The sequence below is a fragment of the Cnephaeus nilssonii genome, assembly GCF_951640355.1.
Source record: "Cnephaeus nilssonii genome assembly, chromosome: 11".
NCBI lineage: Eukaryota > Metazoa > Chordata > Mammalia > Chiroptera > Vespertilionidae > Cnephaeus > Cnephaeus nilssonii.
Window position 1 is genome coordinate 66,479,761 of NC_137082.1, and position 26,543 is coordinate 66,506,303.

Below are 26,543 nucleotides of genomic sequence, written 5' to 3' on the forward strand. Positions count from 1 at the left end.
TCCCTGTGATTCCAGTGGGAGCCCACAACCCAAGATGCTGTGGTATCCAGGCTACAAGATACCCAGGCCCTTCCCAACTGGAAATGCTGCTTACCGGCCAGGAGTAATGTGTGGGTGTTCTTGTTATCCGGCACTTTGTCTGACCTCTCACAAGGGTGCATTCCCAGGAATTTCACAATATTTCCCACAGCCTCTGTAGGGAGAAATGCTAGTATCATTAAGCCACATATCTTTTTTATTTTTTAATTTCATTTTCAATTAGTTTCCATTCAATACTATTTTGTATTAGTTAAGCCAGATGACTTGTCTCCCCCTTGTGCCACCACAGCTTCCCCATCCCCTACCCCTACTCTGAAGGGCTTTTAATAAAATGGCATCTGAAGTATGTGCTGTAGAGATGGCTCTGATCCCTGGGGGCATAGGAGCAGGGAGCAAATATGAATACTTCAACAGGAGCCAAGGATTTTACCTTCAAGTGTCTTGGTGGTAGACAAGGTGAATGTTTCCTCCTTCTCAAACTCATCCCCTACCTCATCCCAGGCTGCTTCAAAGTTCAGCTTCATGACCTTTTGGATGTGATCAGCTATAGTGACTTCCAGATCTTCCAGCTGGGGAGATGGGGGTTAAAAGTTAGGTACACACCTCCAGTGGAGAGTCCCTGCTGCGCACTGGGCCTCTGCTCTGAACTCACTGCTCACTCTTCCTGCAACACATTGAGCAGTTACTTCCTAGGTGCTGAACACTGCTAGGCTCTGGGGATACACAGCAACTTGACCAGGTATCTGTCCTCACAGTCCTCACAGCCAAGTATTCCCCTGGAAAATGCCCTATCCCAAGTACTCACCTGAGGGTGTTAGCTACAAGATCAAATCCCTTTTGAAGCCTGCCTAGAATCAGTGCCTCAAAGATCCAGGGACTGTATAGGAGAGTGCTCATAGAGGTCTGAGCGTCACTCCTAATACTCAGGAGGTACTCCCCTTTACTTCAGCTGTGTCCTCTGGGCCTGACGTATGTTTGACCCATGCCTCCATCTTAGCTGTGTCCTCCCTGAACATGACACATAATTATCCCCCGCACCTTGGACTAAGCGTACAAAAAGACTTCCCATTCATTCATCCAACAGATCTTCACTAAGCCCTCTTCTTGCAGACGTTCAAGGTGTGCTTAAGTAGGATTCAGTTCCTACAGTAAAAGCAATGTCAGACCCAGCTCCCCCAAGGAGCTCACTTGGCCTAGGGCAGTTCCTGCCCACGGGGTCTTTGCTGGCTCAGGAAAGGCCCTTCCTCAACAATGATTCGAAGATGATACAACACAACAGTGATGTCAGTTGTATTCCACAGGGACAGGCCCTCTACTTATAAGGAACTTTAACAATCTCCATTCCCAAACTGAGCATCATGGTCTATAATCAGGTGGTACTGAGCCACTGCACCATGGTCAAAGCCCAGAAAGATTCCATTCAACCTCAGAAAGATAGAATTGGAAGAGCTGTTTCAGTGTATAAAAGGACTAGCTAGCAGATACAAACTCATCCAATTTCTCTAGAAAGCAATTTGATAATATGAAAAGTCTTACAATCATGCTTACCCTTTGACACAATTATTTTACTTCTAGGAATCTATCCTACGGAAATAATCTGAAAATTTGTATCCAAAGAGATATTTAATGCAGCATTTATAAATAGTAAAAACATGGAATCCCAAATTAAAGGAATCAAGTGAGTTATGACATAGCTATATAAGAATATTTTAAAGTCTATGGGTAATGTTTGTTTAGACTTTGTTTTTATATTTTCCAAGTTGTAGTTTTTTTACACATGAGCATCCATTTTTTTCACGTTAAAAACAGTTTCTTTCAAAGAGAGCTGTAAAGCTCAAAACAGCAAGAATCTGCTTCAAGCCTGGTTGTCAGCTTCTGGGGGGAGTTATTCTCAGCTCAGGCACAAACAGCCCCCTGACTCTATCTTCTTACCACATATTCATCTTCATAGCCTTCATCGTCCGTCTCCCCAGTGGTGGGATCACAGTCCTTTACAGTGAACTTCATCATGCAGCTGAATGTGCAGGCCACTGTGAGAAAGAAAGGCTGTGGTCAGGATGTCCCTAGCCACTACAGGGAAGAGCTTCTCCATAGGGTAGGTGGCCACAGCCAGCTCTCTAGGCCTTTGCCACGTTATCAGTAGTGGCAACATGCTAGCCAACCCCACAAATCTGGACAGAAGGCACCACCTTGTTGAAGGGCAGGAGAATTAAGTCATGAGTTTGAGGAGTCCCTTTATGGGGAAGGGAGAAGGGGAAAACAGAAATGACATAGGATGCTATGTCCACATAACAGCAATAGGTCTACTGTCCGAGGCCTGGAAAAGAAGCTGGTGGCTTCCTTGGGAAGAGTAGATTTGGGATGTTTTAGTGTTTGTGCCTGTCTCTACACTTTCATGGTATAATGAAAGAATACTGGTTTGAGGACCAGATAGATCTGGTTTTGGCCTCTTATCAGCTATTTGAACTTAGATAAGCCACTTAACACCAGTCTCAGTTTCCTCATCTATGAATAGGGATGGCAGGACTAATCTCCATAGGCCTCTATAAGGAGGAAATTTAAAGTACCCAGACTTAGCCATTCTTCTCAGGACTGAAATCAAGGAGCTGAAGCTTTAATAAGAGATAAATGGTCGGCACACAAGCTGCCCATCCCATTCTGATCCTGAGGCCAGGTTGGTATCTGGAGAGGGGCTCACCAGCTGTGGGGTCTTCCTTGGGTAGTGCCACCAGCGTGTAGCAGGTCCCAGGCTGATTATAGGGTAGGCTCCAGGCAGGCACATAGCACAGTACCTCATAGCCCTCAGTGGGCTCCATCTGCACTGTGACATTCTCCAAGGTCTGGTCATTGAGTGTGTTTGTGCAGTCAAACTGGATTAGGAAGGAAGAGCGGGTTACTTAAGACACTGCTCTAGGTCTAGTTGAAAGTCAGGAGATTCTACCTCTCACTCAGGGCCAAGCTGACTCCTATCCCAGTCACCCTGCTTAGGTTCTTGTCTCCATGCTGACATTCAGGAGCCAGAAAGGTTCTGGGTCAAGGGTGCAAGAGACCAGTTGGTGACAGACGCAGTCATCAAGTTGGGTCCCAAACAACTCAGTATGGGGAAGCCATTACCCGACAGGACCCATCAAATCTGGGACCACTCCATGGTCTCAGGAGGCTTTAGCTGGACCTCAGCCCTCTCTGCTCACCTGGAACACCATGTGGTGGGTGAAGGTGTGTTTGGTGCAGTGGATGACATACTCTGTCTCTGACTCAGTGAGGGCCACAGGCTCAGGCGAGGACTTGAAGAGGGGCCCCAGCCCATGGAATTCTGGCACTGCTGCCAACTGCTCTGAAAAACACAGGCCACACGTTTACTCAGCTTCTCAATTCCCAGACTAACTTGTGATGGTTTCTAATAAATGCTCATGCCCAATTCTTAAGGTCTTTCATCCTACTGAGATGGGTGGATATGTACACACAACTATTTACTATTTCCTAAACATACTGACATATTTTCTCATCTCCCTAGCTTTACTCAGTTGTACCACCCACCATGAATACTCCCCTCCCCTCGGTCTCACAAAAGATCTCAGAAGCAACAAACTGACTAGGAGACCTCAATGTTCTAGGCAAAATCCCCCTCGGCATACATACCTGGGTCCAGGAACCTCCTGGGCACCCAGGTCACTCCCACCCCAACCTCAACTTTAGAAGCTCACCAAAGATTCTTAAAAGAAGATGAAAGTAGGAAAGTACTAAGAGGATTAGATGAATGCTGTTATAGCTATGGAATCTGGTCCTATACATTTGTCAGTTAAGACAAATGGCCAATAAAAATTGTTTCATTGTACACCTGAAACTATTCTAATATTGTAGGTTAACTATAATTGAAAAATACATTAAAAAAAAAAAAAAAAAAGATGTTTCAGATTCTGCCCTAGCTAATTTGGCTCAGTGGATGGAGCGTAGGCCTGCAGACTAAAGAGTCCCAGGTTCGATTCCAGCCAAGGGCACATGCCCGGCTTGCGAGCTGATCCCCCCAGTAGGGGGCATGCAGGAGGCAGTCGATCGGTGATTCTCTCATCATTGATGTTTCTATCTCTCTCTCCCTCTCTGAAATCAATAAAAATATATTTAAAAAAACAAAAACAGCCCTAGCCAGTTTGGCTCAGTGGATCGGGCGTCAAGCTGCAGATTGAAGGGTCCCAGGTTCGATTCCAGCCAAGGGCACATGCCTGGGTTGCAGACTCAATCCCCAGTGTGGGCGGTGCAGGAGGCAGCTGATCAATGATTCTCTCTCATCATTGATGTTTCTATCTCTCTCCCTCTCCCTTCCTCTCTGAAATCAATAAAAACATATTTTTAAAAAAACAACTCCAATTCCTGGACCCATCCCAAATATGCTTTATCAGAATCTCTGGGTTTGGGTCCCAGGAATATGAATTTCTAGCAAGTTCCTCAGATGAATGATATCTAATTATATTTGAAGGCCACTACTCTAAGACTTCAACTCGTCTCTCTAATTAAATTGAACTCCTTAGGGACAGGAATTGTACCCTGAGGCCAGGGATCTGATATTTTGCCCTGTACTTAGTAGGTACTCAATTTTATTTCAGGGCTAGAGACAGAAAGTAGGTATTATTGTTGTTATTTTGCTTCCTCCTCACCACAAAGAGTCTACGAGATTGCTTCAGTCCTCTGCAGCCTAAAAGACCATTATCTAACAAATGTGCAGGCAATAGGACCCAGCCCACTGCTGGAAGTTGGCTGTGGGGCATAGGGGTAGGCCTTACTAGATACCCAGAAACAGTCAGCTTACATATTAGGAGGAACCTTTAGGCTTTCATGATCATCAGCCACCAGAATATTTTTCTGTGGGAATTCATTTCCCTGGGCCTCAAGGTTCTAGAACTGGTACTTACTACTTGGGGGATTTTGCTTCCAGCTATCAGTTAATGTTTCTGAGTTTCAGTGTCTTCACCAATAAAATAGATACAATCTTTCTCACAGGGTTGTTGTGACAATAAATGAGACAATAAATGTCAATATATAGCAAAGTTCCTGGAACTTAACATGTGACTAATAAATGTTATATTTTGGAAGATTATTCAAAATGGAATTGATAACTTCTCTCTCTCTTTCTCTCTCTCTCTCTCTCTCATAAATCAATAAAAACATATCCTTGGGTGAGGATTTTTTTTAAAAGTGATCCCCGTTAGAGCAGGATCCTAGCTTTCCTGAATCTGAAAGGTAACATGTTGATAGGAGACAGGATTCTGAAATGGACTGGGAAAGAGGGAATTTAATGCAGTTGAACAGTAACGATCTACTCTGAGGGAGGAAGGCACCGTGCTAAGTGTGTGTATACAACCACACAGAACTATTTAAAACAGAAGAGGTAGAATAGAAGTGATCAGACAGAGAGCTTAGGACATCAGTGAGGGCTTCACAAAGGAAGAGGTATATGTACTAGTCCTTGAAGGTAGGAATTCAATGGATAAAATGGTCTGGCAATTAGATACATAGCCTTGACACTTAAAAATGCAAGACCAGAGAAATAGATAAATACTTAACCAAAAGGTTACAATACAACTTGAACTGAACACATCTGGAACCTAAGAAAAAGTACCTGTCTTAAAATCCCAACTGTTCTGAATCAAACATCCTGAACTTGCCTGGGTTCCGGCGGTTTGAGGCTTCAGAACCAAGGCTGAGAGGCAGCTCTAAGCCAGTTTTATTTGGATCTTAATGTCAGCTCCTTCACCTTCTTGCTGTGCAACCTTGGGCAAATTACTCTCTCCGAACTTCCAATTCCTCAGATTCCAAGTGGACCTAATATCCTCCACATGAGGATCAATGTACTGTCTAAAATACTCTCAGGGCTCAGCATCAGGACAGACCCATAAACGACAGTTCTTACTCTGAATTCCCCGGAGGAGGACAACCCCTCCAAAGCTGAGGAGACGGAGCCCTGCTCCTACGAGCCCCACCGAGTACTGGTACTCACCCTGGAAGATCTCCTGCCGGGTAGCTGCCACTTTCTCAGGCTGCTTAACGGCTGTGATGGGGGTGCTTTCTGCAGGAGCAAACACAATGGTGATCAACAACTCCACTAATGGACACTGTGGTGTTGAGCACAGTGCTGTTATTTAGGGATTACAATTTTGAGAGTGTGTAATATAAAACATGTGAGAAAGAGAGCAAGTATGTGTGTGTGTGTGTGTGTGTGTGTGTGTGTGTGTGTGTGTGTGTGTATGTGTGTCCATTTCCTGAAGCCAGACACAAAAAGGATTATTCCCTTTCCCAGCACAACCCCATCCATCCTGGTTAGGTTTAGTGGCTTCATGGTCAATGCAGACCCTCCAATGGAGGCCTGAACCTGAGGGCCTCTGAAAGGAGTACAGGTGTTACTTACCTGTTCTTTGCTCTGCCATGGGTGCGGTGGCCAGGGGCACAGACTTGAGGTCAAAAGGTTTTTCTGATGGTTCTAGAGTATACTGCTGTAGAGCCCTCTCCAAACCAGGGATGGACACGGTCAAACCTAGAGGCCAGTGAGAGAGAGGTCACTCTGCTTGGAAGGAATGACAGAATGAGCACCAGGAATCCCCATGGAAAACTGAGGCCCTGGGATCGAGGTTGTATGACCCTGAGAAAGCCACTTAACTCTTTGAGCCTCTACTTCTTCATCCAATACCCCCTTCATAGGATTGGTGAGGGAAATAAATATACATACAGCAGGGACTGATAAACAATAAAGCACTATACAAACAGTTTTTTAAATTAATGATTAGTGTTTCAATTCACTGGGCTGTTTCCACCCACAATGGGTAAACCACATGACCCGAGGTCTCCTGGGATCAGAGGCATGCCATGAAGTTGCCATGAAAGTTTAGGAAATTCTTGCCTCAGATTATCCCTGCCCAGCTCCAGAGTAATGAAAAGGGTCACAGCTCTGGTAGGGGGTCAACGACAGACCAGGAAAGGCTCACCATTTAGGATGTAGCTTGCATTGAGGGCCTTCTGCTTCTGCTCCAGGACATTGAGATAGAAGGTGGCTCGGTCCCTGACTTCATTGTCATCATCCATCACACACCTGCAGCCAGAACACAAGGTACCTCTGAATAAGGGGTGACAGGATGGATACTGAAAGGCTTCATCAAAGAGTGGTGAGAGAAAGCTGGTCTCTTAAAGCTCTGAGAGCACAGTCCCCAGATGTGATATCTAGCCATCAAACCCACAAAGGGACCCACAAAACTCTATCAGGAGGTGACATATTCATATTCCCTGGATTCTCTCCTAAAGCCAACCCAGTAGGGAGGCAATGAATCGCCTGTATTAAAGAGCATATGTAAAAAAAAATAAAAATAAATTAATATGACCCCGCAATTTCACTCCTAGTTATATCCTCAAGAGAACTTAAAACATATGTCCACACAAAAATTTGTATAGGAATGCTCATGGGAGCACTATTCACAAGAGACAAAAAGTAGAAACAACTAAATGTCCATGAACTGATGAATGGATAAATAAAATGTGGTACAGCCAAACAATTAAATATTATTAATCAATAAAAAGGAATGAAGTAATGGTCTATGCTGCAACATGGATGAACCTTGAAAACATTTTGAAGAACCCAGACACAAAAAAAGACCACAAATTGTACGATAGCATTTATATGAAATATTCAGAATAGGTTTATCCATAGAGAGTAGATTAATGATTGTCTAGGGCTGATGGTGGTGGGGTGTTAGAGAAAGTGAAGAATTATAACTAATGGCCCTAACCGGTTTGGCTCAGTGGATAGAGCATCAGCCTGCGGACTCAGGGGTCCCAGGTTCAATTCCGGTCAAGGGCATGTACTTTGGTTGCGGGCACATCCCCAATGGGGAGTGTGCAGGAGGCAGCTGATCGATGTTTCTCTCTCATCGATGTTTCTAGCTCTCTATCCCTCTCCCTTCCTCTCTGTAAAAAATTAATTTTAAAAAACACAAAAAAACAAACAAACAAGAATTATAACTAATGGATACAGGATTCATTTGGGGGGAGATAACCTTTTTAAACTTAGATTGTGGTGATGGTTATACAACTCTGTGAATAAAAACCATCATATTATACATTTTTAATGGGTAAATTATAAGGTTCACAAATTATATCTCAGGAAATTTCTTCTTTTTTAAAAAAAACTCAAATGAACAATGCTCACATCTGGATGAAGGCATTTTTATATATTGTTTTTCATGCTCTTCTAGGCCATCTCTTTTCCCCCTACAATCCCTAGTGATATAATTTACCACCCCTCCCTTTTACAGTTAAAGAGACAAAGGAAAGTTGTCTGAGCCTGAGGGAACTCTGCCATCCATCAGGGCCCTCTGGCACAGACTCACCTCTTCAGCAACACCAAGATACTGGGTAACATCTCTTCATTCTGGGCTCCAAACTTGGCCAGAGCACTCACAGCACCTGTGTTTACGAAGCACATAAAATATACCTGATACACCAGAGCCAACACAAGTGACTCTGGGTGACTCTTAGCACCACCCAGCCTCAATTTTCTCATCTATTTCATCGAGAAGTCAGTCCCAATCTAGAGTTCCAGGAGCCATTTTCAGCATTAACTATGATGAGGCCCCAGGAGCTGGCCAATGTCAGGCTTCTCAGCTTTGTATCCAAATGGCCTAATTCAGTTAAGCATTAGATTAACATCAATGAGAAAATGAACTATTACTTCATGATTACCAATTGGTAAAAGAGAAAAATCTATCCAGTGGGCATGAGGAGAAAAGAGTAGTAAATTAAAATGAATAATATAACGATTGCGCAATTAATAGCACACTTATTTAAAAGAGGAATTTTATGGTATGTGAATTATATCTCAAAGCTATTGTTAAAAAGAAGAAATAAAGTTAAACACAAATATAAAGTGAAAAAAATCAATAAAACAAATAGAGAGATTAAGAACCTTTCAACTAGATGACCTCTAAGCATCTAAGGTCCTTCTACAATATTATAAAAAACTGAGTTTGTGAGTCAAAAACACCAAGTGCCCTGTCCCCATTGGGGGCTCAGGTCCCTTTATAAGAGCAGCCTACTTAAGAACAAGCTAAGCGTCAAAGTTCAGTCCTATCTCAGACCTACCTGCCCGGACCTCCTCATGCTCCAAGACCACTCGGTTATAGATGAAGCGAATGTACTTGGAGGGGTTGTTGGTCTTGGGCCCCTCCTGGCCCAGGAGATGCAGGATGCGGGTGGCCAACACAGTGAATTCGCAGTCCTCGATGAATTCGCACAGGTGTGACAGTCCTGTCTCCTTGCTCTCTGAGTTCTCCTCAATGATGCTGATGATGCAGTCCACAATGGCCCGCTTATACTCAAAGCCACCCTGCAGTGGGAGGGGTCAAGCTGAACAAGGAGGCTGCTGGCTCCAGAATGAGCTGTGAGGCTCAGAGCCTAACCAGGATCAAAAACAGAATCTTTTTGTGTAAAACAAAAGACCAGGACTGAATGTTTGCTGGGGCCTTTCCACTTCTAACCGTATTTGGTTTAATTAAAACATGTTGAGTCTTATTTTATTCCTAACTTTGACATAAAAAGCAAAATGGGCTGTATAGATGCTATGGCAAACAGTATGGTGATTCCTCAAAAAATTAAAGAAAACAGACTTGCCATACTATCCCAGTTCCACTTCTGGGCATATTCCCAAAATAACTGAAAGCAGGGTATTGAAGAAATGTTTGTATACCCATGTTCATAGCAGCATTAATTACGATAGCCAAGAGGTGGAAGCAATCCAGGCGTCCATTGACAGATGAATAAATAAACAAAATGTGGTCTGTATGTACAATGGAATATTATTCAGCCTTAAAAAGTAAGAAAATTCTAGCCCTGGCCAGGGAGCTCAGTTGGTTAGAGAATCATCCCAATATGCCAAGGTTGAGGGTTGGATCCCCAGTGAGGGCACATACAAGAATCAACCAATGAATGCATAAATAAGTGGAACAACAAATCAATGTTTCTCTCTCTCCCTCTCTCTAATCAATAAATTAAAAAGAAAAAAAAGATATGTCTTTAAAAAAAAACTAAGACAATTCTGACACATGCTACAATATGGTATAACCTTGAGGACATTATGCTCAATGACATAAGCCAGTCACAAAATGACACATATTACTCGATTCCACTTATATGAAGTCAAATTCATAAAGAAAGTAGAATGATGGTTGCCAGAGGCTGGGGGGCAGAAAATGAGACATTGATATTTAATGGGTATAGAGTTTCAGTTTTACAAGATGAAAAAGAGATGTTGCATAATAATTTGAATATATTTAATACTGATCTATACACTTAAAAACAGTTAAGATAGTAAATTTTGTCATGCGTATTTTAACCACAATTTAAAAAAAAAAAAAAAGGCAAAATGGGGCAGTGGAGAATCAGAAGATCCTTTATCAAATTTATGTTCTGCTACTTACAGACTTTAATGACAAAGGTGGCAAATGAGATGCCTACAGATGCCAGGATGTAACCTGGCAACATGAAGCAGACTAAATGGGAACGGTGGGGCAAAGGATAGTGCCTGTCCCATCTAACAAAGGAAATCACCACTCAGCCTAGCATTACTGCCAGATCTGACAATTTTTTTGGGCGAAACTGGAAATCTGTTATGGTGGTGGTGGCAGTGTTTTCCTGATTTTTTAATAATGGCTACTAATCTGAAATGTTTAAAACTTTTACAATCTAAGTAAAACTTGCCTGTGGATCAAATCAGGCCCCTGTTCTCAGATTAGTTTGTTTTATGGCTGTGAGCCACTTACCCTGCCTGAGCCTCAAAGTCCTTCATAACAAGGACCATTAGTGTGTTTACCTCACAGTTATTTTGAAGAATAAATAAAATGCATTTGTACAGTTCAATAAGGTTGTCATATGAGTAGGTACACTGTAAACCTTCAAGCACTATTTTCGTTATCCCCTCTATAGCTAGTCAGTCAGCCTGGTGGGCAGCAACCTAAGAGCAGGTGCATCCAGGCTGTGCTGGCAGCTGCTCTAACTGGAGAATGACAAGCCTCTGCAGAAAGCTAGAAACAGACCCGTTTCTAGAAGACAAGGTCTCCCTGTCTAAGCGCTGCAACCTGATAAGTGAACGCCTTACACTCAACTTTATAGGGACCCATGAATTTTTCTAGGAGAAAAGGAGATCCGGGAGAAAATCATGGGCTTTTTAGTCAGATAGATCTGGGCTAAGACATGTATTGGTCAAGTGACCACAGGCAGGTTACTTCACTTCTCTGAGTCTCAAATCCCTGATTTTTAAAGGGAGAAAATAATGTCAATGGACAAGGCCTGTTATGAGGATCACAAGACTGTGTACACTATGTAGTGTCTCCAAAGTGCTGGGCCCATTAGCTAAAGGCTCCCTAAGCGTTAGTGCTCTCCTCCCTTCCAATACCCTTGGGAGCCCCAAAGAAACCCAAGGCAACGGCTCCTCTACTGCCTCGGTCCAAAGGCCCCTCTGGGGCTGGGGCAAAGGAGCTTCAAATATCTGGCGACCAAATCTACTCCACAAACACTTTGCTTCTGCTCCTCTGAGTTAACCGTCTTTGTTGAGATATCCAAGAAAGGTGGGATAAGTAAATCACTAATTCATGTCAGAACGAAGAGGACAAATGTCACAATATTAGCATATGTTTCACAAGAAACCACCCCATGGAGTTCCTAGAATGGTCCAGAATGCTTCTACACTAGCTACCAGTAGAAAATACATTTTCCCATTATCTGCACAAGCATTGCCTCAAGGCATATACTGTTTAAAGTCAGGGTACTGAAGCTTTATAGTTATTACTGTAATTACTAGTAATTACTACACGTTTATCTGTTGGTTCACGAGGAGTTTAAAGGGCCATAGGAACCAAGAAATCTACCCAGTTAACAGTTGGATCTGGGTTTACCCAAATAACATGGAGGCAGCAGCCAAGTTGCTCCCAGCACCAGGAGCCCTGGCATGCCCTGCATGCATCCTAACTCTTACCTCTTCACGCAGCATGGAAAACAGGAAGTTCATGAGGACAGCGTGTTTGCGAGGATACTTCTGACACAGGGCACTGATGGCCTGGACGACTACCACCTGAGTCAAACAGACATGCATAAGCAGAAGCCTCCTGCCACCAGGGTGGAGTTACTTAGTTCACTAATTGCCAATGAAGTCCTTCCTTAAGCAAGGCCAGACCTGGGAAGTGACACAGGGCAGGGAAACGAGGAACTCCATCCCCACCCACCCTCAGGGAACATGCAGTCCCTGAACCCATCCAGGGCAGGATAGAAGGCAGACAGTCCCAACAGTCCCAGATCCATACTCTAGGACCCCAAACTCTGCTTTGCTACTCAGACCTCATGGTAAGTCTATGAGTCCCCTCTCCATCTCACTTGTCCTGCTTCTCTTCCTACTGCTCCCTCACCCCCATTCCTTTGAGATTCCCCCAATCAGCTTTTCTGATTCCTCTTTGGGTATTCTGTCTCCTCTCCTCTCCTCTTCAGCAATCTTATCTCCTCCCATAGTTTTAACTACATCTTCTATGCCAATGACTCTCAGATCTTTGTCTCTTGTCTGAGCTCAGTGTTTCCAAATATCTACCAGATAACTCCACCTGGTGCCCACAAACACAACACATCTGCAGTAACCATCACTACCTTCCCCTTCCTTCATCCAAGACATAACCTTCTCCCTCCTTCCCCAAACCAATCAATGGCCCCACCATCAACCCAAACTATAAAACAGGATCATCCTTGACAGCATTAACTCCCTCAGTCCTTACACCATGTCCTGTCAACTGGCTATACAAAGGAACAGTGTAGACAAACACCAGAGGCAGGACTGTGTGCATCTCCCAAGGCCAGACCCCGTGAACCGTTATGTACCGGCCTTCTCCACTGAATCCTCAAGCCTGAACAGTCCCTCAGGTCAATCCTGGCCCAGTGGCTAGGGAACATGGAGTGGGAACACAAGAGCACCTTCCTGATTCTGGGGACTGTGGGTGTTCCCTAGGTGCCCTTGGTACCTTGAATTCATCCGAGATCTCTGACATGAAAGAGGAGATCTGCTTCATGAGGCGGTCAATGCTGCTCTCGCTGCCAGTCTTGAGCAGAGTGGTGATGGCTAGCGTGGCAATGCTGCGATTCGAATCTGTGACAAGGTTCTCTAGGTCTAGATTACAGGCTGTCACTGCTGACGGATGCTTCATGGCAACCTATTTTGGGAGGAAAGATAAAGAGAACAAGGACAAGAGATTAAAAAAAAAAAATAGGACTTGTCATCCCATTGGATGGGTTTGGTCTGGTCAGAGTTCCTTTGGATGAACTCATCTCACCATCTGGTAGAAAGTGACTGTGACCAGGGCTACATACATCCAGGTAAGGTCAGGGACATGGAAATACCTCCAGCTGGATCAGGTTACCTCCCGTGACCCTCTCAGAAGGCCAGGTCCCCCTTCTGCCTGTCTTGGACCCTTACCTTATTGAGGGTACGGACAGCGGCATAGCGGAGAGCGGCCTTGGGTGAGCTGCAGAAAAGCTGGAGCACTGTGGGGAGACAGATGCCATGTGCCAGGCTGCTCTCACTGCTGGGCAGCTGGAAAAACCCAGGTAGGCCTCCAGGAGAGGGGCAGGAATAGGGCATCGAGAGCATGCAAGGGCTCTGAGGCTGTTCGACCCAAACCCTCTGCTTCAGCTCATTTCCCTGCTAGCACCCCCACCTCAACCAAGGAAGCGAGTTCTCTTCCTGGGTACTTAAGCCATGAGCACAGAGGCCTTACTATGTATGCACTTGAGGGCCCAACAGATCCCATGAACAAGAGTGGCTGTTTACTAAGCACCTGCTGTGTGCCAGGCACTGTGCTGGAGAGCTGCCATGCCTTGTGTTAGTGATTCCTCACAACCTTATGAAACAGCTACAGTTGTCCCCATTTAACAGGAAGGAGACTGAGGCTCTAAGGGGTAAAGCACCTAAAGTAACTCTAGGTTAGCAGGAAGTAAATGGCAAAACCAGGACTGAAATCAAGGACTGCCTGCACCTGAATGAAGTCTGAGCTGTGGACCTCTGTGAAGTAGAACTCATTCTACTCTCCTGAAGCACATAAAGAAACCAACAGAACTTCCTCACTCCTGGCTTAAACAACGGCCTTGGTTCCTCTACTGGCAGGTGCATGTCAGGCAGCATATCCCTTCCTGTGTCTTAGTTGTCAGGAAGCTCAGGGCTCAATTCTGCACTTGAGGTAGTAGTAAACATAACTGCTGTTTTCTGAGGTAACCATGTTCTTTTCTATTACTTGGCTTTATTTTAAAGGCTCTATCCTATTTATGTGTTTCATTATTCTGGAAATATGGGGAATACAATAAGAATGAATGAATACATAAATAAGTGAAGAAATTCCTTTGGTTCTTCTATTTTCGTCTCCAAGAAGAAAGAGACTTCTCTCTCCAAACATGAACCCCATCTCTCTGCCTGGCCAGGTTATAACATTATTATGGCGATTAGAAAAACAGGTCATTCATTCCAAAAAGGCTGCCCTCAAACTCTCCTGCCATAACATCTTGACTTTCATTGTGTTTGTCCTTCTAGAACACTCTCTGCTCTCTGAATCTGTGTTTAGCAATCCTAGGAACATCTCCTTTTCTAAACTCTTAACATACCAACATTCCAGTACCAACTACTTAGCACATCACATGTGCATTCTTAATACAGTGAGATCGCAACACCTAGACCAGGACCTGTACAAATAAAGCAATGAATGCTCAGACTAGATCCGAAACAATTCAAGGCGGGTGGATGGATTCTCCTTAATAACAGCAAAGAACACTTTCGCTGTGGTCACCATGGTGCTAAGCACTTTTCAAAGCCATTTGTATAGATCACACAAATTTACTGCCTACTGTAATCTTATGCAACAGGCACAATTACTATCCACATTCCAGAGAAGATGAAGCATGGAGAAGACGGATGACTTGCCCAGGCTCACTCAGTTGCTAAGGGACAGAGCCACTTAGTGGCTATCAGGCCCTGCCCTCTGAATTGCTTTCTCCTGTACCTGAGACAGCTCAGCCCTTAAGAAGCTTTCATAATTCCTGGTTTCCTCCACCAGGCCCTCCTGCATGGCTAGCCAGCCTGACAGGCTGCAGAGCAGATTTGAACTTCACCTATGGCACTTACCAGAACCCCAGTCTCTTTAATGGTAAGATGGAACTAAAAGCACCCCATCCCCCAAAGATAACACATGTGAGAGGCCCCAGTAGAGTAGCTAGCACAGAGCAGGTGCTTAATGGGTACTAATTCCTTTCCTTAACATTAGACTGTGACCTATTCGAGGGCATTTTCTTTCTTCCCCTGACTCCCAGCCCAGGGCCTAGTTCCCAGCAGGCACAAATGTGTGAAGCTCAATGAAGGAATGCCTGGTAACCTGACACAGCTGGGGCCAGCTCTTTGGCACTGCAGCCTGGCAGATTGACAATGGCTGAGGCAGCCTCGTAGACCACCATCTCATGCTTGTTGCGTAAGCAGCTCTCGATGAAGTCAAACAGTGGGCTGTCACGGCTACAAAAGAACACAGGCAGTAAGAAGGTGGAAATGGCCCAGCACGGTAGGTTGAATGAGGCGTCATCTAGTGAGGGGAGACAAGAGCCATTACCTGCTGTCCTCCTCCTCCAGCTGCTTGCTGGCCACCCGGATCATCATGCAATAGGCAAAGGGAGACTTGAGGCCGTGCCGCGTGAACTTGCTAATCATTTTACTGACAGCCAGGCGGTCATTCTTACGTACATGGTATAGGAGCCCCAGTGCATGGTACTAGAGGACAGAAGATAGCAGCTGAGTACAAACATGTGAAACCTAGGTCTACTAGCTGTGTGGCCTGGGGCAGGCCTCTGCATCTCTCTGGGCTTCAGCCTTCTCATTTTTAAAATGGGCATCATAATGGCTGTGACAAGTCCTCCAAATGGTCTGTCTAGACAGCTCCTGACACAGTGTATATGGGTATATCTGTAGTTATTGTTCCTGCCTCCGGTTCTGGCCAGGGCTCTGACAGGCATCATTGAGATGTGAAGGGGACAACAGATGCCACAGAGATGAAAGAATGGGAAGAAACCTAGTGTCTTTAGATGGAGGAGGGAGCTGGGCCCTGAGCATGGACATAGGTAGATAAGTAAGTAGATACTCTTAGACCAATGACTTGCCCAAGGACTCATGGTTGGTACTGGCAAAGATCTAGAGGACCTGAAATCCAGGGACTCCATTCTAGAGATGTATGGTGAACAAAATTATTTCCTATCTCTCTGCTCTTTTCCGTTTCCTTATCAGAGTGGCATTCAAGCGCTAAGAAGCTTCTCTGACCCTGGGAAGTGTTTTGAGATGACCCTAGAGATGAGAATCAGTGCAAAAGGTGAAGAGAAAGAGAAGAGAAAAATACACAGAGACTGTACAGGTATGCGCCAGATGTGTCAGATATTTATAGATGTTGTCTCATTTTATCCCAACTGCTTTGTGAGGCAGAAACTTTCATTTCCATTTTATAGACAAGCAAACTGAGACCCACAGAGCTAAAAGGACTTCCTGGCCTAGATCACTAAAGAAGAGTTCCGTAGACAACAGTCCCACGAAGATATTTCCATGCATCACTAACAAAGCCAGCTTGGCAAAGGCCCTCTGCCTGCCTGGGCCAGGTTTGCTACAGTTCATACCCCAAAACTTTATCAAAATACTTTAATATTTTGGCACCAGGTAGTAAGCAATCTCTAACCCAAACCCCCCTCTACAAAACCCCTCAAGTCTCCCCATAATCCAGTGACAAAAGGATTGAATCCTGCTCTGGCTAGGGGCCACCAGGATCTCTGTGGTGAGAGTCCATTCTGACTGGCCAGTGCCATGCCATCGGCCTAAGTAGTTTAAAGCCACTGCTCCGCTCACACCTCACCTGGACCATGATGTTATCACTTGATGCCGCCTCCTGGGCCTCATTCACCCAGCGCTTGACCACGTCAAAGCTGCACTTCAGCAGGTGCTGTGGGCAACGGGGCACGTTAAGGGGCAGGAAGGCAGGAGGCTCTCCCGGCACATCTGCTGGGCCTGGCTTGCAGTTCAGCCGGGCCCTGGTTCTTCCCTCAGACAAAGCCCAGGACCTCTCCATTGTCTTGGTCTTCTGAGATGGTGCACAAGCATAGGACAGCTCCCACCCTCACTCTCCCAGGCGTTAACTCCTATAATATGTCACCCCAAAGGATGGACCAAGGCTCTTCAACTGGCCCCTCCTCAATCAACCCAGAATTCCCTGGCACTTTTCACTAAGAAGGTAAGTGGGACTCTCAGATCTGGGGATACAGAAGCACTTTTTATTATCTACTGGAAAGCAATTCTAATATTTTCTTTAGAATATATCCTGCCTTCCCCCCAACCCCAACCCAGCCCCTGGCCCTGCAGGGTCCCGGCTGCAGTTACACACCAGAGAAGACACTAGGGCAGAGCTGGAGACACTGGGCACCTTGTCCACGATAGCCTGTTTCATGTAGCGCTCGATAGCCTGCAGCATGGTGCTCTGTGGGAACAAGGAGTGGGGCAGGAGGGGACCCAATCAATCCTTAGTAACCTTCAGGAATGCAGGTGACAGGGTGTGGAGAAATGAGGCGAGGAGGAAGCAAACATGTTTCCTGTGCACCCCAACCCTCATCATCGGGCTCAGTGCTTTGCCCAAGAGGCAGGGACAACCTAAAGCATGCAAAGGGTGAAACTGAACCTTGATTGAAAGCAGGGAAAGGAAGATGGCTGGATAGTGGCAGCAGACTCACATCAGTGATCTGGCAGAGGGCTCGCACGGCCGGGCCACGGTAGTTGTCTTCTTTCCCAGTCATGTCCTTTGTCAGGCTGCAGGGGGAGAAGGCATAAAACTCAAAACTGACCAGATCACTCCCCTGCTTTTACTAAAACATTTCCAAGGCTTCCGACTGCCATTACCATCAAGCATAAACTCTTTAACAAAAAAGTCCCCAAATAGGCCGTGCGATCTCTCCGCTCCAGGCATTTGTGTATGCTGTTTCCTTAGCCTGGAAAACTCCTCACCCCATCACCTCTACCTCTGCTATTTCTTATTCCTCCTTCAGGACTCTCCTCAGGTCTTCTAGGAGGCCTTTCCTGATCCAAATTCAAAGTGGGTGCCTTTCTGGTCTGCTCTCACAGCCTATCATATGTCCCATATTATATCCTATCTGAACGACCTGACTGCCTGGTTATTTCTCTGTGAATTCTGGGAGTGCAGAGGTCATGTCTGTCTTGTTTGCTGCTCCAGTCCCAGAGCTAATCACAGGGACTAATAGACAGTCAATAGATATTTTCTAAATGAACCCTAAAATAAATATATGACACCCCCTTCTATACCCACCCCCCAAAAAGAAAACTGTGACAAGAATAAATAAGAGAACCGAGTCCCAGATCTTAAGGGCAGGGATATACTTTAGTCACATCGGTCCCCTGTATCACTCAGCCTAATGTAGAAACCAGTACTTGCCGAAACCGGTTTGGCTCAGTGGATAGAGCGTCGGCCTGTGGACTCAAGGGTCCCAGGTTCGATTCCGGTCAAGGGCATGTACCTTGGTTGTGGGCACATCCCCAGTAGGGGGTGTGCAAGAGGCAGCTGATCGATGTTTCTCTCTCATCGATGTTTCTAACTCTCTATCCCTCTCTCTTCCTCTCTGTAAAAAATCAATAAAATATATTAAAAACAAAACAAAACAAAACAAAAAACCAGTACTTAATAAGGAAGCCTATTTGTATACCTCTTGTATTTTCTATGTCCATTTTTCTTGTGTTCTCTCTTGGTATTCACTAAAGTTATTGTGAGAGTTCCAGGCTGGCTCAGGTAACTAAGAGAAATCTAAAGGAAGGAAGAGTTTGTGCCCGAGCTAAGGCCAGAGAATTAAAAGGGAAACAGCATACTCTGGAGGCTGCCATGGGGTGGGCAGCAGTAAATGAAGGATAAAGGAATCAGAAGATGAAAGGACGCCTAAAAGTATGTCAATCAAGTTTCATTTTCTAGCCCTAGCTGGTTTGTCTCAGTGGTTAGAGCATCCCCCTGTGGACCAAAAGGTCCGGGGTTCGATTTCAGTCAAGGGCACATGCCCGGGGTTTTGGGCTCGATCCCCAGTAAGGGCCGTGCAGGAGGCAGCCGATCAATGATTCTCTCTCATCATTGATGTCTCTCGCTCTCTCTCTTTCCCTTCCTCTCTGAAATCAATAAAAATATATATTTTTTAAGTTTCATTGTCTAGTATATATGAGAAAAAATGGTCTCTGTATCAATAGAACCCATCAGAGGAACCATCCACAGACCCAAGACTTACCTACTGGTGACGATGATGACATCCTCTGCAATGCTAGACATCTCCTTGATGGTCAAGTAGCACATTCGACGAAGGGTGGGCTAGGAAAGATGGAAAAAGCCCTATGACCCCTAGCCCAGCATGAGGGCCAGCGTTAGAAAAAGACAAGTCCAGACTACACAAAACTCCAGACTTTCCCCTCTCAAGGAAAGCTGGGGTTGTGGCACTTACATCGTTGGACTGAAAGAGCTTGGTCATGGCAAAAAAGGCCTCAGTTGCTTCAGTGGTCCCCAGGTGCTCCCCCTATTTTAATCAAAACAGAAGTATCAGCTTGGGGTGGAGGAGCCAGAAGGCTCTTCCAGCTGGATCAGCCCAGGCCAGGTCCTCAGAGCCCTCAGAGGCTCCATCAAAGGCAACACATCAGAATTGGATGCCGAGGGGATCCAGAGCTGGGCCACTGGACTGTTGAATAGCCTAAGGGCTATTTGACTTAAGTACCCCAACATCTCCCAACGCTGTTTTCTCCACCCCTAAGCCTCCCCCTGTTACCTGGTTTATGAGGTAAAGGATCTTGGTGAGAATGTGGGCACATTTCCGAGGGTTGATGGGAGTTTCATTAAATACACGGGCCTAAGAAGAAGTGACCAAGGATATTACTTTCTAGTCCGGTATATTTCCCTTCCATTTCCCATCAAGCACATTCAAAGGCTAAGAAGTCCCAGAGTAAGTAAATATAGTTGCTTAGATAAGCTTATTTTCATAAGGAAAGAGTTTTGGCTTTTATTTCTTTAATTCATCTATTAACAACTCCTGAAATCTTCCTTAATTTCAATACTAGTTAGGAATATACTCACTTATTGACTAACAGATAATAGTAAATGCTTGTTAAATAGAAAGAGAAATGAAGAACAACAAAAATGTAAGCACACTGAACTCTCTCCAGGAAGTTTTCCTGTCTTTCCCAGAACAGGTTTCTCCCCTATTGATTCTTTAAACCAGCACTTTGAATGTGTTGGCATATCAATCAAATCCATCTGAACATTATGACGAGAGAGGGGAACAAATGACACTTGCCTCCTGGAGTACCGCACTCTTCTCAAGGTGCTGGAATGGGTTGGAACCTCCACCTATACTCAGAGAACAGAGAAGACTGAGTACAAGTTGTGACCCTGAATTTCAAAACTCTCCCATAGAGAAGGGACAGAGGTCCGTACTGTCTACCTCGTCAAGTTCAAACTCCTCGGAATGGCAATCAAAGCTCTACAACCTGCATGTAAGTCATACCACTCTCCTGCAAGGGTTGCCCTGTACCACAAACCACTTAGTCACTCAGTTCTGGTACAGTTCTTCTGTGTCTCTCATATTGTCTTGTCTCGCATTCATTCATTAATGCAAAAGGTACTTAACTGACCCCTACTATGTGTGAGGACCACCATCTCCCAATGACTAGGGTTTCTTCACAGGAGATGTCACATTTTGTAATTAACTACATGTTTTATTATTATTTGGTTTATGTCTCTCGCCTCCATTATGCCTGTGACCATTCTAATATTCCCAGCTTACGCAGTTAAGTGTCTCACTTCCACTGCAGTATCGGGGCACAGTTAAGTGCCTGGCATGCAGTAAGTGCTCAAGATGTTTGCTGAATAAATGAATGAGAGTCCAGGTTCTTAGCCGCAGGACACTGGCCCCACAGATAACGCCCCAGTTTGCCAGCACCAACCTAGTGCTGGCGAATCCCAAGAGATCGGACGGAAAAAGGGACAAAAGAGCATCTGCTACTCCCCTGACAGATGCGGAAACTGAGGCCCAAAGAGGCGCGTGACCCGCCCAAGGTCATCCAGCGAACAGCGGTACGGTCTTACGAATGCGGGGCAATGGAGCATGCTCTGGCTCTCCGAGGCTTGCCATTGACCAGTCGTGGACCTTTGCACAAACCTCTGCCCCTCACTGGGCCTCGGCCTCGGGTCACACAGAAGCCCCGAAGGAGGGCTCCCAGGGAGGATGCTGAGAGCCTACGCGATGGCCCAGCTTTCCTCAGGCCTAGCTTCAGGCCTGGGCCCCCTCACCCGATTCCTCGTCTTTCTTGTCGAATTTCTTCAGCATGGTGGTGCCGGAGGGGGCGCAAAGCAGAAGCCTAGTGCTGGACCGGCGCGGCTACCAGCGATGCTCCGATGGCGTTTTCACACAAGCACTTCCGCCGGCCACGTAGCCCTGCGAGCAGCCCTGCGTTCTGCGCAGGCGCGCTCCGCGCTCTACGCATGCGCGGATGCCGAGCGCCCCGCCTAGTCCGGCTTTAACCCTGTTCCTGTCCGGAAGGGGCTTGGGCTCCAGGGGATGAGTTAGGGGGTTTGGGGCTAGGACCAGGGCTGAGGACTTAGACTCGGGGCTGACGGGCACCCCAGGTCTGCACTTGACTCCCACCTTATCTGTGCAATAGGAGGAGGAGTCCCTGCGCCATTGCGTCGTGGCGTGAGTTTAAACGGGCTTTCGGAAGTGAGGCACCTGGCACACTGGCCCGCAGGAGACCCCCAATTAATGTTACTTTTTATCCCCTTATCAGGGAGGCCTCTCTAGCCACTGCTCACTTTCAGTCCTCTGCCCTAGCCTGGTTTCTCTCCCTAACTAGAATAACCATCTAACACTATTTTAATTTATTGCTTTTGTTGTCTTTTAGTCACTGCTGTGGCATACAGTAGGTGCTCAGTAAACTTGTTGAATGAATTAATGCATGAACTTGCTTTTATAATTTACCTCTGCCCACCTCCTACCACGTCTGTTTCTGGTGCAAATTGTTTTGTATTTTAACATTCAGGGATCTAACTAAAGTAAAATATCAGCATAGAAACTTAAATGTGCTTTTTAAGTACTTGGGGCATTTTATCGAGAGCCTGTAGATACGCCACCTAGCGCTGGGCACGAGAAGAAATGGGAAATAGGGAGAATGAAACATAACCCAGGGTTTATCTGGCTTGGGCGGCACACCTTGATGCCAAGGTAAGGACCGAAAGTGCCCCCGTGCCAAATTGCATTGACTACCACAAAGCCGAGTCAGGATGACTGAGCGCTGCGACGCCTGGCACCAGCCTGACTAGGGATGACTACGGGAATTATGGTACCGCCCTGGGGTGAAATATTCTGCACACACCATTTATAAAGGAATATTTCTTTTCTCTTTGAATGGTGGTTGTTGTTTTTAATTTATTTTTTTAATTATACTTGACATACAATATTATATTAGTTTCAGGTGTACAACACAATGATTAGACAAAGGGATATTTCTGATGACTTGGGAGGCAATATGCAAACTTCTTATAATGAGACATTAAAAAAAGGAAAGCAAGGTGTAAAAGTGTTCAAAATTAAGGTGAAATAAATTTGCCTCATGGTTAAAAACCAAGAAAGAACCCCAGAGATTTGGATTGTGGTGTTAAGACAGTGAAATATGAATGAACTGTGTTGAATTAAAGTATTTTTTATGTTATGATATTCTAGGAAACTGTATCAAGAGCAATTTTTATAAACCTTATCTTTACAGTGAGAATTGTGAGTTGTGACTCCAGCTTTAAGTATGGGCTTATAAATGTACAGTTTTTATTTTTATTTTTTTAAATATATTTTTTATTGATTTCAGAGAGGATGGGAGAGGGAGAGATAGAAACATCAATGATGAGAGAGAATCATTGATCGGCTATCTCTTGCACACTGGGGATCGAGCCCTGACTAGGAATCAAACCATGACCTCCTGGTTCATCGGTCGACGCTCAAACACTGAGCCACATCACCTGGTCCTCGGTATCATAAGTGTTAATATCAATATCTAGTAGGTCAAGTCCTTCCATCTTGTTCTCCTTGGGACATATCTTGCCCCTTCTTGGCCTTTACGTCTTAATCTTCCAAATAAAGCTCATTCCATAAACACACTTGCTGGATTTTAATTAGAATTGATAAAATTTATAGATCAATTTAAGCAATATTTAGTATTAGTGTATTCAGTCAAATCTCGTTTCTCAAATGTCTCCCATCTCAAACAATTTGGTTCTCTACCAAGTTGTTCACAGAAAAAATGTCTCGAACCAAACTTTGGTTCTCAAACTGACAATCCTTTCAAAATGATACCTCAGCATTACAAAAGGTGTCTTTCAGGCAACAAAGAAGAGAATGCTTTTGTTGCTGGGGAAATCAACAGTTAGCCCAACTTAGAACATAAAGAGGCCATCAAGAGTGTGAAAGAAACAATAACCACAGACAAAGACTTAGGTTAGGTTCCATTCCCAGTTAGGGCACAAGGGGGTTGAGGGGTGGGGAATTTAGGCTCAATCCCCAAGAGGAGATGTGCAGGAGGCAGCCAATCAATGATTCTCTCTCATCATTGATGTTTCTATCTCTCCTCCCTTCCTCTCTCTGAAATCAATTGAAAAAATAAAAATAGGTACTTCCATTTTAAGAAAGGAAGGAAGGAAGGAAGGAAGGAAGGAAGGAAGGAAGGAAGGAAGGAAGGAAGGAAGGAAGAAAGGAAAGGAAGAAAGGAAGGAAGGAAGGAAAGAAAGAAAGAAAGAAAGAAAGAAAGAAAGAAAGAAAGAAAGAAAGAAAGAAAGAAAGAAAGAAAGAAAGAAAGAGAAAGCAGCCAGTGATAGCATTTGGGAGGCAATGATATGTGAACAAGCAAAGATGCTACAACTGACCCGAAAGACATCCCTGGAGTGCTGAAAGTGATTCCTTTAAGGCTAGTAGGGAGTGTTCGATAAACTTAAGAAGTGTTGTTTCTAGATTAAACCGTGATTAGACATGTTCTGTGAATAAGAAAGGTTAAAACGGAATCATTTGGAGATCCGGAACGAATTAATTCAATTGACATTATTTCTAATGGGAAAAAATGATTCAGTTTTCAAACAAATCACTTCAACAGCCTTCTGGAATGAATTAAGTTAGAAAAACGAGGTTTCACTCTATATAATTTGTTTTTTTTAAAGTTAATCTCACTTTACTTGCATTTTCCCCCGATGGCTCCCATGTTTGGGGGTCTGATGGGTGCCAAGCACTGTGTTATATGTTTCACAAGCACTCTCATTTAACCCCCAAGAGTGGTAGGGGTACTGTTGTGATCTCCATTTTCCAAATGAACTGAGGGTTACAGGATGGCATGTCTTGCCCAAAGTCACCCAGGGGATGCAGTTGAAGAGCCAAAGTTTGAGCCCAAGTCTGTTTAACTCCAAAGCTCTTTAGTAAAACCTTTTTAATAAAGGTTTATTTAAATCATCCCCGGTCAGAAATGTAATTGTTTTCAGTTTTTCCATGTGTAAATAACATTACGATGAACATCTTGGTTACACATTTTGTTTCTGTTTCCCATTGTTTCCCTAGGCTATGATTCTAGTATAAGGTGACCAGATGTCCCGCTTTTGGCGGGAACAGTCCCGCTTTTTAACAATTTGTCCCGCGTCCCGCAGTGTTTTAAAAAAAATCCCGATTTTTGGAAAGAATGCACGACAAGCTAGGGAACGGCGGGAGAACGGGAAGGGAATATACGGTTTTCGGCGGCCATGTGGCTATTTAGCCAGGATATGAGTTTTATATTATTTTTGTTAATTTTATAATGTTAAACTTTAATAATAACAAATAATTGTTGAGAACTGATTATCGAGAACTGCTTATCAAAGTTAGCATTGTTGACCAGTTGTTAGAATTTGACCACCATTGTTTGGACTTAATGAACAATGGCATTTTTTGGGATTGGCAACGACGAAAACATTTTGTAACTGTCTCTCAGATGATACACATCGTACTGCATGCTAGTAAGCTAGTTAAACAAGTGATGTCATTACAAATCAGCTATTCAGATAATTTAGGTAAGTAATTTATTTATTTATTTCATAAATACATAAATTTTCTTGAATTTAGCAGACAGTACTCGTATTATTTATATTTTATAGTGGCGGCAAAAAGTCTAGCGCTGGCCTTGAAAGTGACACTTATGACTTACGTTACGGCAAATTCATGACCTTTTAAACAACAACAGCAATCTACTAAAAAAAATTCACTCAAATGAGAAATATGCCAAAGAATAAAATAATACTATACATAATTTTTTATTTATTATATTTGTAAATTGTACTTATGTTGAAATTTAAAAAAATATATTACAATACTATTTTTGCATTCTATGAAAATTTTTGTTGCTCCATATAGACCAAATTTTTAATCAAGAAACCCCCCCCCCCCCCCCCCCGGTCAATGGTGTCCGGCTTTACCAATGTTAAAATCTGGTCACCTTATTCTAGTAGGGCATTCCTTTATCAAAGGGTGTGCTGTGTACTGCCTTCTAGAAATTCATGTCAGTTCTACTTCCCCAGCTTGTTTTAGTGTCAGCATTTACCAATCATTGCCCCTAGTGAACAACCAGGAAGAGAAACTGACATTTTTACAGCTGTTGTAGGCGGCAGAAATGGCACCAGCTGTCTGACCAGAGGGGTCAGACCAAACCTGGGTTCGGCAACCTTGGTACTAAGGTTCTGGCTAGGAAAGAATTCAGAGCAAGACCCAAACGGTAAGAGAACACTTGGTAAATCACAGAGGTGGAAAAGGTAATCCCTAGAAGAAATGGGCTTAGCAAACAAGTCCTAGAGGTAGAGGAAGGGCCTTGGAGCTTGGGAGTGAGGAAGCTGATGGTAAGTGCCTGGGGAGGGGGAGGGAAAGGCCCACTGGGTCTTCCATCCTAAGGGTTTTAAGGGCAGAGGTTTTAGGGGAGGTCCCAGGAGATCTCAGTAGAATATTCAGTAGCTTACCAGGTGTGTCCATTCCGGGTTGTGGTCTCCACTGATTGATTGGCCAGCACCGGGTTATTATTCAATGGAGCTGTACATCAGCTGCGGCTGGTTTTATTGCTTATCTGGGCCCTGGAGCTAAAATACAGCTGAGGCCTACATTTATCTCTAGGGAGGAAAGGTCAGGAGGTCCAAACCTCACAACCAGCAGATAGGCTAAGGGAGGAAAAGTCACCTTGGGGGTGAGGTCCCACCCTACAATTGATTGTCTGTTACTAGGCACCTGGGGCTTTCCACCCTGATGACCTTCTGTATCTGGCTCATCGTCCTTGCTCTGCTCCTGTCTAACTGCTTACAGCACAGCCACTTCTTTGGACCAAACACAATACTAACTCATCCTCTTATATT

The 26,543-nt window shown here is 44.6% G+C and overlaps 1 protein-coding gene across 2 annotated transcripts in view; it reads right to left on the reverse strand.

Moving 5' to 3' along the window:
• Nucleotides 1-26,246, reverse strand: part of COPG1 (COPI coat complex subunit gamma 1) — a 28,987-nt gene extending 2,741 nt beyond the window's left edge. Inside the window, exons 1-23 of one of the 2 annotated variants that reach the window (XM_079783579.1) lie at nucleotides 26,157-26,246; nucleotides 20,446-20,498; nucleotides 19,921-20,001; nucleotides 19,603-19,674; nucleotides 19,393-19,472; nucleotides 17,845-17,920; nucleotides 17,502-17,594; nucleotides 16,977-17,063; nucleotides 15,696-15,853; nucleotides 15,468-15,601; nucleotides 13,526-13,593; nucleotides 13,074-13,262; nucleotides 12,047-12,142; nucleotides 9,160-9,403; nucleotides 8,409-8,484; nucleotides 7,014-7,117; nucleotides 6,440-6,565; nucleotides 6,032-6,100; nucleotides 3,231-3,373; nucleotides 2,738-2,909; nucleotides 1,972-2,069; nucleotides 470-608; nucleotides 95-193 (exon numbers count right to left, since the gene is read on the reverse strand). In XM_079783579.1, the coding sequence (XP_079639705.1) occupies nucleotides 95-193; nucleotides 470-608; nucleotides 1,972-2,069; nucleotides 2,738-2,909; nucleotides 3,231-3,373; nucleotides 6,032-6,100; nucleotides 6,440-6,565; nucleotides 7,014-7,117; nucleotides 8,409-8,484; nucleotides 9,160-9,403; nucleotides 12,047-12,142; nucleotides 13,074-13,262; nucleotides 13,526-13,593; nucleotides 15,468-15,601; nucleotides 15,696-15,853; nucleotides 16,977-17,063; nucleotides 17,502-17,594; nucleotides 17,845-17,920; nucleotides 19,393-19,472; nucleotides 19,603-19,674; nucleotides 19,921-20,001; nucleotides 20,446-20,498; nucleotides 26,157-26,169 (2,470 nt within the window). In that variant the 5' untranslated portion in view covers nucleotides 26,170-26,246. Of the gene's footprint in view, nucleotides 1-94; nucleotides 194-469; nucleotides 609-1,971; nucleotides 2,070-2,737; nucleotides 2,910-3,230; nucleotides 3,374-6,031; nucleotides 6,101-6,439; nucleotides 6,566-7,013; nucleotides 7,118-8,408; nucleotides 8,485-9,159; nucleotides 9,404-12,046; nucleotides 12,143-13,073; nucleotides 13,263-13,525; nucleotides 13,594-15,467; nucleotides 15,602-15,695; nucleotides 15,854-16,976; nucleotides 17,064-17,501; nucleotides 17,595-17,844; nucleotides 17,921-19,392; nucleotides 19,473-19,602; nucleotides 19,675-19,920; nucleotides 20,002-20,445; nucleotides 20,499-21,440; nucleotides 21,596-26,156 lie in introns of those variants that run through there. The other variant, XM_079783578.1, reaches the window with a different exon arrangement.
• Between the last annotated feature and the right edge of the window lie 297 nt (nucleotides 26,247-26,543).